A 16703-nucleotide genomic window follows, 5' to 3' on the forward strand; every position below is an offset into this window, starting at 1 on the left:
AAGAAAGCAGGAATTTTGGCAAGAGGTGATGGTGGTGGTGGTGATGACAATGTTGATCCAGTGCATCTGTCTGGTGCAATACAGTTTGGTAGAGACAAGACTGTACAATCTAGTGGTCAAGTCTGAGTCAACTTGACTAGGCTGGGGGTGAGAAGATGACAGATTTTGGAGTCTGGAATAATTTCCTTATCGGACTATCGGATCAATTCCGATAAACCACCACACATTTATGTTTCTCTGAAAGTGGTTGTCAGTTTAACTTTTGATATGCTTTCACATGCTAGATTGTGCCCTGGTGAACAAACTGGATGACGAGGAGGAATAACAACCCCACATTACTGATAGAAAAACTGACCCATTCAGTCTATGAAAAGTGAAATATTGATTTGGATGAGTGTGTATGGCACAAGGCAATTTTCCACCATATTGGACATTTGCGTCGCTGTAAGCCTCAGCCCACCACAATTACAGTTGCTACGTGGTAAGCTCTGCTCTGTTAGCAGCATAGCTTAGTGGCAAACAACAATGACTTTAATCTATGATCTAAAGTAGGACTTTAACACTGAAATACACTGGACTACCCAGCTAAATGGTAACCAGCATGGACAGCTAATAAGTTATACTTTTGAATCAAGTTTTTTTTTTTAAAGGTTCATGATTTGGCTGTGTTTTAATCGATACCCTTTCAGGGTAATAAAGCACACTATAGCTCAGTGTTCCCTCCTAAATTGTCTTCTGATCAATCAGTTAGTGCAATCTTGGTACCAATGCTTTGTACACAAATCAACAAATTCACACAGGAACACTGGAAGCGATTTAGAATACACAACTGGGTAAAGATGAAATCACTGTCCAAGCTGGGCATGTGACCTTTCAAACCAACCTTTTAGGGAAAGGAGGAGACCTAGTCAGTTGTACAACTGAATGCATTGGGACAACTACCATTTGTCTAGTGGCTCAATCTTTACTTGGCAGGTCTCTAGCTCTACATGTATACCCAAAGGAAGCTGATTTGAGTTCTAATAATGGTATTGGGAATTGAAACAGAACCGATGAGGATGGAATCACTGAAAGTCAAACAGAATAGTTGAAAGGATACAGAAACACATGATTTAGATGAGTTACAGATTGAGGCTTAAGACCGTCCACCAACCTGCCTACAGTTGGTGAGGTTTAGCTCCAGATAGCACACAGCAGTAAGATCCACTGTGGCACTGAAGCACAAATACAGATCAACATGGCTCAGGAAGTGGACAACTGCTATAGCAGGAGAGACATACAGACAGACAGGGGGAAACACTTGACCCAACCTGGTATGGTTGAGTCCAGCATTGCAGGACAAAGTGCTGTCCAGTCCAATACTGAATGAACTGGCCCTATCAGTCCAGATCAGTCCAATAGCTACTGTCTGAACTGGTCCAATGCAGCCCGATTCAGCTGAATACCGTTTACGCATGTCAAATACTGCTCATGTTAATTCAATACAGCTCAAGTCTGTACATTTCCGCTCAACCAAATTCAATACAGTTTGGGCTCTGGTCTGAACGACCTCCTGTACGTGCTGGTTTCAACCGATAACATCCATTATTAATAATGATAGGGTGAGCAGGAAAAGGATAAACTGACTGTTGACGTTGGCCTCAAATGGATTGGTTAAAAAAGTTCAGCCTGAATAAAATACTGCACTGGATTTGTGATTATAGTCAAAATCCAGCATGCACAGGGGTACCCTAATGGAGAAACTATTTGGGGAAATGCTGCAACTGTGTCAATCAAACCCTCATCCTACAAGACCTTTAAGGTAATGACACTGCAAGGCAGGTTGGAGGGGCTGGGATGTTTCCTGGCTTTGGAAGACAAGCAGCATGTGGACACTGACATGAAAACCCAATTCTGGGGAAATCGGTCCCAAGTCCCTCACATCTGAGGCAGAAGTCCAACCAGGGTCAGCCTTCGTTTGAATCCCCCTGCCACGTGGAGCAGCGAGCGCAGTGCAACGGACGGTCTTTCTTATCGACACGGTTTTCCCAATTCATACTCAAAACGTGTCAGTCAGTCACTCTTAAAGTTCGTGCGGTAGTGATCTAGACTGAACCTGTCTGCACATCTACAAGATAATGTTACATCAGCCAGGCATCGTGAAGCAGGGAAGAAAGGAGCCTTGGCGAATTCCAGGTCTGGTATGGAACAGTACGGTAAGCATGGTTTCATTGCAGTCGGGACACAGCAAGGTCCAGCTCTCTGCATAATGTACGCACACAGCACAGACGCTGGGCACCACAAGCTGCAAAAGGGCCATGGCAGCAGAGAGACGGGGCGTAAAGAGGAGGAGTGTGATGGGAAGGGTAGGACAATCAGATTCACAAAGATGGACAGACCACAGAAGAATGGCACGTTGGGCGGGAAGAGAGCGGACAAGATGGCACATAATACGGCTGGACAAGAGGAAAATAAGGGGTTGTGGTCAGGGCTAGGAGTTTTGGGCTCTGGTGGCTGTCGGCCATTGAACAGGATATGTAGGACCTTGAATGTCCTTACCCCCCCCCCCCCAGAAAGATTGAGGGCAGCAGAGAGCTTAGTGGTAAAGGTGACGGACATTTGTCGTATCTCCATCTCTTTCTCGCTCCAATTGTCATATTAAACACTGTTTACATCTCTCACACATACTTACAAAGACACACATACACACACTAACACCAGCCCAGCATCCATCTGTACATTAAACGGATTCCGATGGGGCGCAACCTCTGGCATTGGGTACATTCTTCGTAGTCTGACGCCACGAAAGAGGAAATTGATTATGGAGTGCAAATTATGCTAGTTCAAGATGGTGGCGCAGTGCAGTGCCTTTACACATGTCGGCTGGATAATGTGTTCCATGGTTGGTGTGAAGGTAGAATGAGGGAGGGAAGGGGCGGGGAGTGGGTAATTTACAGTAAACTACATTTATATACACACACCCATTTTACAGATATTGAATATGTACATGCTAAAACATTTTCAAAGATGTCCGTTCACAAACAAGTCAATCCAGAGAAATGTAGGCAAAGGTCTATAGTTCTCTCAATCCCCCCTTTCTCTTTCGTGGCTCCCACTCCATGTCCTTTTCCCTCAGTGGCTGGCTCACTGCCCACAACGCAGTGGCCCTCTCGTTCTCTTATCTCTCTGTAGTGTGGCGGTGGTTGTTGTGGGGGAAGGTGGCAGGAGGAGGGTGTCGCAGGCCCTTAGCTGTTCTTGAGCAGCACTCTATCGTCAGGGCAAGGGAAGGAGAGGAGCTGACAGGCATCGGGAGTGAGCAAGGTGCAGGAGCGCAGGTCAGCGCTCTGAAGGGAGGCACAGCGGCGTAACAGGGGCAGGCACTGCTCCGTCACCTTCACACAGCCTGCGGACAGGAGGAAACAACAGGAGGTTGACAATCAACGGTCAACCTACATAACCACAATGACTGCAACACTTCCATGAGTAGACCTGGATTAAATATTTGAATCAGGAGCCAGGTTGATATCGTTGGGAAATAGGAGAGCAAGTATCTATGTATGTTGCTACTTTAGCATGATTAAACATCTCAGAAGGAAGAAGTCAGTATCTGGAGCAGATCCCTGCTCATCAGTGGTCTGATAACCTGCAATACTCAAATACACACAAAATAAAATTAAAAAAACAGGGTACCAACCTTGGTGTATTTGGGGCTAGTGAGTCTAACGTGTAGTCTTTACCTGCCAGGTTTAGGTGGGTGAGGCTGTCCTTCAGTGGAGACATGGGGGAGGTCAGTGTGTGGATGGTCTGGTCCGTGATATTGCCACACTGACTCAGGTCCAGCTTGGTCAAGTGGGGCAGGTAGCGCACCAACAGGCGGGACGTGACATCTGTCAAGTCCAGCCCGGCCAATCGCAGCTCCGTTACGTTCTGGAACCGCCCCCCTCTGCTCTCTCCATGAGCTTTTGGACCAAGAACAAAGCAAAACATGTTACAGGACTTTAGATTCACAGTCTGTGTGTTTATCATGCTTATGCACTATGAAAAGGGAGTGGTTGTTCACTTGCAACAAGGAAACAAGCATGACAGTACAGTTTACAGATTGGCATTTGTGATATCAAGTCTATCCAATGAACACCACATTGCATCTAACCTTCCATAGTGTATTGCAGGTTATGGATGCCTAATCAATCATGTGTGAGACTTGTCACTAACCTGTCCGAGTGTCAGCAGGGGGCGCCAGTAGCTCCCTCAGGTGCGAGTCCTTCATGTCTTCTACCCGGCTGAGGTCGAGCAGACGTAGGCAGGGACAAACAGCCTGACACAGGGCCGACACAGAGGACCAGGGACAGCCCGACACATTCAGCTCCAGTAGACCTGGGAGAGGAAGAGGAAGGCCAGGAGTTAGCATAACCCCTGAGGCAGACTAGCAATACGGCAATGAGGTGACGACAGCCCAACTACAATAGGACATGATCAGGCTATATTGATGGAAAAAAGACGTGGTAGGGAGGCAGAGGTGTTGAATGAACGCAAGATACCTTGTAGACGGTTGATGAGCCACATGAGCTGCTTCTTCGAGATGTTGGTATAGCCCAGGTTAAGGGAGACTGGTTGCCTGCGGATTATACCACTCAGCATAGGAGGGGTGATGGAGCGCTGCCGGCTAAGGTCAATCTGAGTCCACAATCTCTTATCACAGCACCTGAGAGAGCAAGACAGAAAATAAAAGACTGGGATGAGAATTAAAGAAAACGTCTGGTCTACTGTACACCATAGAATGTGAGCCACTGCAGTCAATGAATATCCTTCCAGGGATGGATTCTATTGTTCTCAACATGAAAGATGAATTTCTTAGTAGTCCAAACAGGTTTGTGTTGAACCACCCCCTTCCAGCCCAACCGGATGCTGACCCCATCTGAACCTTTTGTCTAGACTTACCACCGGCTCCATGTCCGACAGACCCTCATGCAGACGCACAGCTCCCTCTGGCTGAGGTGCTGGAAGACGCGGAGCCAGACGTCGCGGGGCATCACGTGGGAGGAGCCGCTGTCCAGGGGCAGGCAGTGGGGCTCGGGGCAGGCTGGCGGTGGCCGCACCAGGTGCCGCTCCATCTGCACAGGCCGGGGAGGCGAGGGCACAGCAGGGGGGCTGCGTTTCATCATCTGCGAGCGTGGAGCCATCCGGGACGGCTGTGACCGGGGTGAGGCGGCGAGGGCTGACATGCCCCCTGAGGAGTTGCTGCCTGGGCCCAGCAGGCCCTCCCCTCCCCCGTTGGATGTGGTAGTGGCAGTAGAAGCAGAAGAGTTGCTACTGTTCCTCGACGTTGGTTGGGACCCTGATTGCTTGTTGCTACGGATCTTGTTGCCTTTGTTGCCCTTGCCAGTTCCGTGTCGGTGGTTGGCCACCGAGCCTCCGCCGCTGCTGCTGTTGTTGGCGTTCTCCTTCTCCTGAGTCTCTCGGTCCCTCACCCCCGCCCGCGTCCGTCCATTGCGCGTCTCAGAGCCGTTGCTGCGTTTACTGGTGAAGCCCTCGGAACCTGGCGAGGGGCCATGGCCGGAGGAAGGTGGAGGCTGGGTGGAGGAGAGAGGGGAGGGTGGAGGCAATGGGGTAGACTTCCGACTCCTCTCCCCGCTCTCCTCGTCATTCCCGTCCGTCGTGAGCCCCTTGCGGCCCCGTGGAGGTCCCTCCCCCCTACGCCGGGGCTTGTCTCCCACAACCTGCTCCTCCACCGCCTCCTCCTCCTCCTTAACACTTCCCTCTCCCTCAGAGTCCTCACTGGCACTGAAGCCCAGCTCCGCCAGCCTCCTGTCCCTCTCTCTATCCCGTTCCCGGTTGCGCTCCCTGGCACTGTTGCTATAAGCGACGGGTGCGGGGGAGGAGGGTTCAGAGCCGCGGCGGCCATCTGAACCGGAAGGCGAGTCAGAGTCGGACTCCGAGTCGGACTCGGAAGTAGACGAGCTCGATGAACTGGACTCGCGGACACGCTCAAGGAGCTGGCACATTTGCTTGAAGCGCTCCAATTTCTCGCGGTGGTGCGAGCGCTGGTCCTGGCTGGCCGTGGAGGTGGGGGACTGCGTGGAGTTGGAACCCCCTCCGGAACCCTGGCCGCCTCCGGTTGAGGAGTTGGGCCCATTGGACTCTGCAGTCTCTGACACGTTGGGCTTCTGTTTCTGTCATGGGAGGAATAACGTTAGTGAAGAGAGTGACAGAGGAGCAGCTCTTAGTTACCATATGATTTATGACAGAGCTTCGTCGTTTTTAAAAGATAAAACTATGTTCATATGAAGAATTACCTTTTTCAAGCGTTTTTCATGGGCCCCTTTCATCTGAGGGAGAAGGTCAGACAGAGACAAGAGTTGGCAAGCTGTGTTCATAGCAACTTGTCACAACTAGTAGGCAACTTACCAACTATACACTGAGTATACAAAACATTAAGGACACCTGCTCTTTCCATCACACAGACTGACCAGGTGAATCCAGGTGAAAGCTATGATCCCTTATTGATGTCACTTGTTAAATCCACTTCAAATCAGTGTAGATAAAGAGGAGGAGACAGGTTAATGAAGTATTTTTAAGCCTCGAGACAACTGAGACATGGATTGTGTATGTGTGCCATTTAGAGGGTGAATGGGAAAGACAAAGAATTTAAGTGTCTTTGAACGGGGTATGGTAGTAGGTGCCAGGCGCACCAGTTTGTGTCAAGAACTGCAATGCTGCTGGGTTTTTCACACTCAACAGTTTCCCCTGTGTGTATCAAGAATGGTCCACCACCCAAAAGACATCCAGCCAACTTGACACAACTGTGGGAAGCATTGGAGTCAACATGGGCCAGCATCCCTGTGGAACACTTTCTGCCCCTTGTAGAGTCCATGCCCCCAACTCAATATTAGGAAGGTGTTCCTAATGTTTGGTATACTCAGTGTGCATGCTAAATGTTTGCATACTGCAACACTTCACAAAGATCTTCCTACCTTCTTTTTGGGGCCGCTGTCCTGGGGCAGCTCCTTCTCCTTCTTCCTCTTGTGACCATCCTGCCTTCCCCGTCCTCTAAAGAGGAGGGGGTTTCTTTTGGTGGGCGGAGGATCGTCCGTCAGCTTCCATCGGCCCACCTCCCCGTTGTCCATCCGCCTCTTCCCTGAGCCATCACCCCCGTCCTGATGTGTGGAGAAAGGAGAGGAGGATTTAAGAATATGTTCAGTGCATTCGGAATGTATTCAGACCCCTTCCCTTTTTCCACATTTTGTTACGTTACAGCCTTATTCTAAAATTGATTAAATTATTTTTTCCCCCTCAAATCTACACACAAATACCCCATAAGGACAAAGCGAAAACAGTGTTTTTTTATAGACATTTTAGCAAACGTATTAAAAATAAAAAACAGAAATACCTTATTTACATAAGTATTCAGACCCTTTGCTATGAGACTTGAAATTGACCTCAGGTGCATTGATCATCCTTGAGATGTTTCTACAACTTGATTGGAGTCCACCTGTGGTAAATTCAATTGATTGGACATGATTTGGACAACAACTGTGGGACCTGTCTATATAAGGTCCCACAGTTGTCAGAGCAAAAACCAAGCCATGAGGTTGAAGGAATTGTCCGTAGAGCTTCGAGACAGGATTGTGTTGAGGCACAGATCTGGGGAAGGGACCAAAACATTTCTGCAGCATTGAAGGTCCCCAATAACACACAGTGGCCTCCATCATTCTTAAATGGAAGAAGTTTGGAACCACCAAGACTCTTCCTAGAGCTGGCCACCCGGCCAAACTGAGCAATCGGGGGAGAAGGGCCTTGGTCAGGGAGGTGAACGAAAACCAGATGGTCACTCGGACATAGCTCCAGAGTACCTCTGTGGAGATGGGAGAACCTTCCAGAAGGACAACCATATCTGCAGCACTCCACCAATCAGGCCTTTATAGTAGAGAGGCCCGACGGAAGCCACTCCTCAGTAAAAGGCACGACAGCCTGCTTGGAGTTTGCCAAAAGGCAAAAGACTCTCAGACCATGAGAAACAAGATTCTCTGGTCTGATGAAACCAAAATTGAATTATTTGGCTTGAATGCCAAGCGTCACGTCTGGAGGAAACCTGGCACCATCCCTACGGTGAAGCATGGTGGAGGCAGCATCGTGCTGTGGGGATGTTTTTCAGCGGCAGGGACTGGGAGACTAGTCAGGATCGAGGGAAAGATGAATGGAGCAAAGTGCAGAGCGATCCTTGATGAAAACCTGCTCCAGAGCGCTCAGAGCCTCAGACTGGGGTAAAGGTTCACATTTCAACAGGACAACAACCCTAAGCACACAGCAAAGACAACACAAGAGTGGGACAAGTCTCTGAATGTCCTTGAGTGGCCCAGCCAGAGCCTGGACTTGAACCCGATCGAACATCTCCGGAGAGACCTGAAAATAGCTGTGCAGCGACCCTCCCCATCCAACCTGACAGAGCTTGAGAGGATCTGCAGAGAAGAATGGGAGAAACTCCCCAAATACAGGTATGCCAAGCTTGTAGTGTCATATCCAAGAAGGCGAGGCTGTAATCGCTGCCAAGGTGCTTCAACAAAGTACTGAGTAAAGGGTCTGAATACTTATGTAAATCCGATATTTCAGTTTTACATTTTTTAGAAATTGCAAAGATTAAAAAAAAACTGTTTTTGCTTTAGAATGGAGTATTGTGTGTAGATTGATGAGGGGAAAAAAATGTCATCAATTTTAGAATGAGGCTGTAACGCAAATTTGGAAAAAGTCAAGGGGTTTGAATATTTTCAGAATGCACTGTATATGTAATAGCCTACCACAGTATATGAAATGGGGATAGGGTCAATGAAACACAAAATTATATTCCAATTTAAGAGCTTATTTACACAAATGATCTGTAAGGAAGAACGTGTTCCATCCCATTACAAATCGATCCTCCTACCATATCAACCATTATTGATTAATCCATACATTATAGATAAGTCCATTGTCACCCTCTCTGGTTTAGTTTTATCAGCAGAGCCTGACAGACCAGTGTTCCCAGTCACTGTTCTCACCTTACTGGTCTTGCCTTCCTTGTGGCATTTTGGACACTCCCAACAATTCGGGATTTCATCGTTTATGATGCCTTCTGCTTTACCCATCTGTAGGTTGGAGAAAATAAACAATGAAATCACAATCATCATTCAATCAATGTATGTAACCAATACTAGATAGAGCAGACATTTGACTTAAGTATGAATGGAAGAGTGTCTCTCTCTCGCTCTCACACACTACTTCTCCAGCTATGACAGCCGGCCATACACATGGAGGGTCTGGCCCCACCTTGAGGCAGCTGGGGTGGATGATCTCGTTGCAGATGGTACACTCCATCAGAGAGAGGCTAAACTTCTCTTCTTCCGTGTCCACCGTGTCCTCCTTCCCCGCCTCCCCACACGAGAAGCACACTGCCGTGTGGGGCAACACAGGCTGCAGGGAAGAAAATAAAAACATAACCATGTTACATAACCATGTTAAACAATGTAATATACACATTAGGTTTGGAATGTAGGCCTGTATTTATTCAATATAAATCTAATATTATATGTGCGTAACCAATATAAATGTGTATATCTACATAAATCAAATATTGTATGTGGGTCCGTTCAGGATAGAGGGCTCAGATGTGGAGCTGTAACTATGTACTCATTCACTATGGATGGTACATTTATTATGTATCCAAATTGAAGCTCAGAAATAAAAAATTGGACACCTGCTGCTCTTATGAGGACCTAGCTAATTGAGAGTGTGTGGATGAAAGCAAATGCATTAATTTAGAGATATTTGCCTGCCGCTTCAAAAAAAAGAGGTAGAGGGAGGAGTGCTTTTTCAGAAGCACAGGGACAGAGCACTGAATATATTAGGTTTATTTTCTTTGACACATTACCCCAGATGTCCAGCTCAACATTTTCAATAACCTGCCAACAGTGGAATTTTGACAGTATAAAAAAAAAAAACCTGTACTGAGGTGAAAAGTACTCACATATGAGGTCAACAGAATCTAGCCTAGATCCATTGACAAATGATTAGGCATTAATATGAGAGTAGGTCTTCATTCTGCACAGATTCTGTGGATTAGGATCTCTGTAGCCATCCAACCTAATTTCCTTCCTTCCCTACAAGATAACAGTCTCCCAGCTATCTGTCTAGAAAACATAACTGATCAAAGCAAATTACTACCCTCCAAAAAAATAAAAACACCCAAGTAACAATGTGCTCAGTTACCAAGGAAACGCATCACATTTCCAACATCTAAGCTACCAGCCATCTACGCCATTTTAAGCATTCGCAAACCAATCAATAAAAATCACTCTGAATCATTTAAGGCGTTCAAACAAGCTTATCCATTTTCATGCAGGGGATGACTACTCTATTTTGATGACAATCGCTCTCTGAAACAGCTTTGCTAAACCAGAGGGGCTGATTTGCAGAATGTAAGCAGCAAACAGTTGATATGTCATACAGTGCCTTCAGAAAGTATTAATTCCCCTTGACTTATTCCATATTGTTGTGTTACAGCCTGAATTCAAAATATATTTTTTTCGTCTTTCACCAATCTACACACAATACCTCATAATGAAAAAGTGAAAGCATGTTTGTAGAAAATTGCTAATTTATTGAAAATTAAATACAGAAAATTAATTTACATAAGTATTCACACCCCTGAGTCAATAGAAGCACATTTGGCGGCAATTACAGCTTTGAGTCATCTTGGGTATGTCTGTATCAGCTTTGCACATCTGGATTTGGGGATTTTCTCAAATTCTTCCTTGCAGATTTTCTCAAGCTCTGTTAAATTAGATACGGATCAGTGGTGAACAGCAATCTTCAAGTCTTTCCACAGATTTTAAAATGGGATTCAAGTCTGGGCTTTGGCTGAACCACTCAAGGACTTTCACATTCTTGTTCTGAAGCCATTCCAGCGTTGCTTTGGCTGTATGCTTGGGGTCATTGTCCTGTTGGAACGTTAATCTTCACCCCAGTCTAAGGTAATTTGCACTCTAAAGCATGTTCTCATTTGCCTGTATTTGGCTCCACTCATTGTTCCCTATCGTTACCAGTCTCCCAGTCCCTGCCGCTGAAAAGCATCCACATACCATGATGCTGCCACCACCATACTTCAAGGTAGGGATGGTGTTAGACAGGTGATGGAGCGGTGCCTGGTTTTCTCCAGACATAGTGCTGTGCATTCAGGCCAAAGTAAAATGTTTGTCTCATCAGACCACAGAATCTTTGGCCTTATGATCTCAGAGCCTTTTTGCAAACTCCAGGTGTGCCGTCATTTGCCTATTTCTCAGGAGTGGCTTCCGTCTGGCCAGCCTCTCCCATAAAGCCCAGATTGGTGAAGTGCTGTTGAGACTCATTTTTTTCATTCATTTTAATTTATTTAGCCAGGATAGTCATATATATTATATTATATTATAGTCCACTCCGTAACAATTGCCACTGTTTTCCAGGGGAGTCCTGAGTTCCATAGAATCAATAAATAAAAAAAGACATGCAGCATACAGTGGCTTGCAAAGTATTCACCCCCCTTGGCATTTTTCCTCTTCTGTTGCCTTACAACCTGGAATTTAAATGGATCCCAAGGGAGATTAATACTTGCAAGGCACTGTACATACAAAAGCACATCTAAGACTGCTTTCCTTCTGGCAGGTTCTCCCATCTCAGCCAAGGAATTTTGTAGTTCTGTCAGTGGTCAATGGGTTCTTGGTCACCTCCTGACCAAGGTCCTTCTTGCCTGGTTGCTTAGTTTGGTTGGATGGCCACCTCTAGGCAGAGTCTGGGTAGTTCCATATATTTTTCCCACCAATGTGCTCTTGGAAACTTTCAACACTCTAGAAATTGTTTTATACCCTTCCCCAGATATATGCATCATTACAATTATATCTCAGAGATCTACGGACAGTTCCTCTGACTTCATGGTATAGTTTCTGCTCGGACATGCACTGTCAACTGTGGGACCTTATATAGACAGGTGTTTTTCTTTTAAATCATGTCCAAACAATTGAATTGGCCACAGGTGGACTCCAATCAAGTTGTAGTGACATAAAGGATTATCAAAGGAAATTGGATGCACCTGAGTGTCAAATGGGTGTGCATATTTATGTAAATCAAGGGGTATGAATAATTTCTTTAGGCACTGTAACTGTAGTCATCAATGGGTTGTGTCGCTCGATTGTGTATCATAAACATAAGAGTTTATATTCCAGTCTAAACAGTGGTTTCGGTTTAGATGGGATCTCAATGAGTGTGAGGGATATACCAAAAGCTCTTAAAGCTCGTCCTTTCACGTTCGGGAAAAGACGCTGGTCACAACATGTTAGCAGTTTATGTGGAGACTCCCTTCTTCACGTGTTTATTGTTTGGCAGGGTGGATGGTTTGTGTAACAGGAAAAACAACCTTAACTTGAGTCTTGCGTGGATAACCTACAATATCGATCGGGTTCAAGTCCGGGCTCTGGCTGGGCCACCCAAGGACATTCAGAGACTTGTCCTGAAGCCACTCCTGCGTCGTCTTGGCTGTGTGCTTAGGGTCGTTGTCCTGTTGGAAGGTGAACATTTCCCCATTCTGAGGTCTTGAGCACTCTGGAGCAGGTTTTCATCAAGGACTCTCTCTGTACTTTTGCTCTGTTCATCTTTCCCTTGATCTTGACTAGTCTCCCTGTCCTGCCGCTGAAAAACATCCCCACAGCATGATGCTGCCACCACCATGCTTCACCGTAGAGATGGTGCCAGGTTTCCCCAGACGTGATGCTTGGCATTCAGGCCAAAAAGTTCAATCTTGGTTTCATCAGACCAGAGGAATCTTGTTTACATTTACATTTTAGTCATTTAGCAGACGCTCTTATCCAGAGCGACTTACAGGAGCAATTAGGGTTAAGTGCCTTGCTCAAGGGCAAAGACAGATTTTTCACCTAGTCGGCTCGGGGATTAGAACCAGCGACCTTTCGGTTACTGGCACAACGCTCTTAACCACTAAGCTACCTGCCGCCCCATTGTTTCTCATGGTCAGAGTCCTTTACGTGCTTTTTGGCAAACTCCAAGCGGGCTGTCATGTGCCTTTTACTGAGGAGTGGCTTCCGTCTGGCCACTCTACCATAAAGGCCTGATTGGTGGAGTGCTTCAGAGATGGTTGTCCTTCTGGAAGGTTCTCCCATCTCCACAGATGAACTCTGGAGCTCTGTCAAAGTGACCATCGGGTTCTTGGTCACCTCCTGACCAAGGTCCTTCTCCCCGATTGCTCAGTTTGGCCGGGCGGCCAGCTCTAGGAAGAGTCTTTGTGGTTCCAAACTTCTTCCATTTAAGAATGATGGAGGCCACTCTGTTCTTGGGGGACCTTCAATGCTGCAGACATTTTTTGGTACCTTCCCCAGATCTGTTCCTCGACACAATCCTGTCTCGGATCTTTACGGACAATTCCTTCGAACTCATGGCTTGGTTTTTGCTCCGACATGCACTGTCAACTGTGGGACCTTATATACAGTTGAAGTCTGAAGATTACATACATTGTTGGAGTCATTAAAACTCGCTTTTCAACCACTCCACAAATGTCTTGTTAACAAACTATCGTTTTGGAAAGTCGGTTAGGACATCTACTTTGTGAATGTAATTTTCCCAAAAATTGTTTACAGACAGATTATTTCACTTATAATTCACTGTATCACAATTCCAGTGGGTCAAAAGTTTACATACACTAAGTTGACTGTGCCTTTTAAACAGCTTGGAAAATTCCAGAAAATGATGTCATGGCTTTAGAAGCTTCTGATAGGCTAATTGACATTATTTGAGTCAATTGGAGGTGTGACCTGTGGATGTATTTCAAGGCCTACCTTCAAACTCAGTGCCTCTTTGCTTGACATCATGGGAAAATCAAAAGAAATCAGCCAAGACCTCAGAAAAAAATGGTAGACCTCCACAAGTCTGGTTCATCCTTGAGAGCAATTTACAAAATGCCTGAAAGTACCATGTTCATCTGTACAAACAATAGTACGCAAGTATAAACACCATGGGACCACGCAGCCGTCATACCGCTAAGGAAGGAGACGCGTTCTGTCTCCTAGAGATGAACGACTCGGTGCGAAAAGTGCAAATCAATCCCAGAACAACAGCAAAAGGACCTTGTGAAGATGCTGGAGGAAACAGGTACAAAAGTATCTATATCCACAGTAAAACGAGTCCTATATCGACATAACCTGAAAGGCCGCTCAGCAAAGAAGAAGCCACTGCTCCAAAACGCCATAAAAAAGCCAGCCTACGGTTTGCAACTGCACATGGGGATAAAGATCTCGTACTTTTGGAGAAACGTCCCTGGTCTGATGAAACAAAAATAGAACTGTTTGGCCATAATGACCATCGTTATGTTTGGAGGAAAAAGGGGGTACTTGCAAGCCGAAGAACACCATCCCAACCGTGAAGCACGGGTGTGGCGGCATCATGCTGTGGGGGGTGCTTTTGCTGCAGGAGGGACTGGTGCACTTCACAAAATAGATGGCATCATGAGGAAGGAAAATTATGTGGATATATTGGAGCAACATCTCAAGACATCAGTCAGGAAGTTAAAGCTTGGTCGCAAAATGGGTCTTCCAAATGGACAATGACCCCAAGCATACTTCCCAAAGTTGTGGCAAATGGCTTAAGGACAACAAAGTCAAGGTATTGGAGTGGCCATCACAAAGCCCTGACCTCAATCCTATAGAACATTTGTGGGCAGAACTGAAAAAGCGTAAGTGCAGCAAGGAGGCCTACAAACCTGACTCAGTTACACCAGCTCTGTCAGGAGGAATGGGCCAAAATTCACCCAACTTATTGTGGGAAGCTTGTGGAAGGCTACCCAAAACGTTTGACCCAAGTTAAACAATTTAAAGGCAATGCTACCAAACACGAATTGAGTGTATGTAAACTTCTGACCCACTGGGAATGTGATGAAAGAAATAAAAGCTGTAATAAATCATTCTCTCTACTATTATTCTGACATTTCACATTCTTAACATAAAGTGGTGAGCCTAACTGACCTAAAACAGGGATGTTTACTTGGATTAAATGTCAGGAATTGTGAAAACTGAGTTTAAATGTATTTGGCTAAGGTGTATGTAAACTTCCAACTTCAACTGTAGACAGGTGTGTGCCTTTCCAAATCATGTCCAATCAATTGAATTTACCACAGCTGGACAATCAAGTTGTAGAAACATCTAAAGGATGATCAATGGAAACAGGATGCATCAGAGCTCAATTTCGAGGCTCATAGCAAAGGGTCTTAATACCTAAGGTATGTTATTTATTGTTAATACATTTGCAAAAATGTCTAAAAACCTGTTTTCACTTTGTCATTATGGGGTATTTTGTGTAGATTGATGGGGGGAAAAATTTATTTAATCCATTTTAGAATAAGGCTGTAACATAACAAAATGTGGAAAAGGGGAAGGGGTCTGAATATTTTCAGAATGCACTGTATGTCCTGTGCATGTTCCAAAGGTTAGTGCCAGTTGTTCCAGCCTATCTAGAAAACGGTTGTACAATTTTTACATTTACTAATGCATTCACTTTCGGATGCAATAGAGCAGTGGCACTTTTCCTAATGAGAGTACAATAATATTGGTAACGATGCAAGTGTGTGAGGTGCAAAAATAGCCTATTTATTGCCTTATTGCCTTACCTCCATAACTTGCTACATTTGCACACACTGTTATATATTTTTGGTTGTATTTTTGACTTTATGTTTTTTTTTTACCCCATATGTAACTCTGTGTTGTTGTTTTTATCGCACTGCTTTGCTTTATCTTGGCCAGGTCGCAGTTGTAAATGAGAACTTGTTCTCAACTGGCTTACCTGGTTAAATAAAGGTTAAATAAAAATTAAATTAAATAAAATAAAAACAGCGGAGTATATGAAAATGGCAAAAATGAGAAGTGCGTGTTAGGGCTGGGAATTGCCAGGGACCTCTCAATACGATATTTCGAACGATATGTATCGCGATTTTCATAATTCTATATGTATTGCAATTCGATAATGTAATTTTGTTGCGATTCGATGTTCAAACATATTGCTCACCATATGTCTACTGCAGAGGGACAAGAGATAGCCATGAGAAAACAAGTTTTGATCAGTCATGGAAATAAAAAATGGCTGAAAACAAATTGGCTGCCTATTTAAAAAGAAGATGGAGAACAAACTATGAACGACAAATACTGGAGTTTTGGTGCAGGTACACCCAACTAGCGCAAAATAATATTGCAATATTGTAAAAACGATACAGTATATCCTCAAAAATAATATTGTGATATGCAACTACTCGATTTCTCCCCCATCACTAGTGTGCGTTCTAACTTACCGCTGTGCACTGTCGGAGCAGACAGGACTGCTTCATCCTTCCGGGCCCGCCAAACCTTTTTCATGTCCTTGCAGAAGTGGCACTCGCTCGCACTCTATCCGCATGCAGGCCTGACAGCGCCCGGCACCGCGTCCGCCGCCGCCGTGCCCCTCCCAGAGCCTTACTGCCTGACATTCCCTCTGCAGTCAACTGGGGAGAGGAGAGAAACACAGGTCAATACAAATATACACTACATATACTAGATGCCTGCAGTCAGACCTCCCCACTGGAGAGAAAAAAAAGAGATACAGGTAAACATAAATGTTTTGTTACATTACAGCCTTATTCTAAAACTTTTTTTAAAAATATAATCTCACTCTACACACAATACCCCATAATG

At 45.4% G+C, this 16703-nt stretch overlaps 1 protein-coding gene across 1 annotated transcript; it reads right to left on the reverse strand.

Annotated features, from left to right (window-relative positions):
• Positions 1–1969: 1969 nt before the first annotated feature.
• LOC123483488 (F-box/LRR-repeat protein 19-like) lies at positions 1970–16498 on the reverse strand. Its single transcript, XM_045213657.1, is given in 13 exon segments — positions 1970–3382; positions 3717–3938; positions 4192–4353; positions 4518–4681; positions 4918–6149; positions 6273–6305; positions 6951–7133; positions 9012–9098; positions 9280–9423; positions 16325–16378; positions 16380–16412; positions 16414–16443; positions 16445–16498. Coding segments are annotated over 13 exon segments (2556 nt in total). The 3' UTR covers positions 1970–3224.
• Positions 16499–16703: the final 205 nt, after the last annotated feature.

This window comes from Coregonus clupeaformis, unplaced genomic scaffold, assembly GCF_020615455.1.
Source record: "Coregonus clupeaformis isolate EN_2021a unplaced genomic scaffold, ASM2061545v1 scaf0136, whole genome shotgun sequence".
In the NCBI taxonomy this organism is placed as follows: Eukaryota; Metazoa; Chordata; class Actinopteri; order Salmoniformes; family Salmonidae; genus Coregonus; species Coregonus clupeaformis.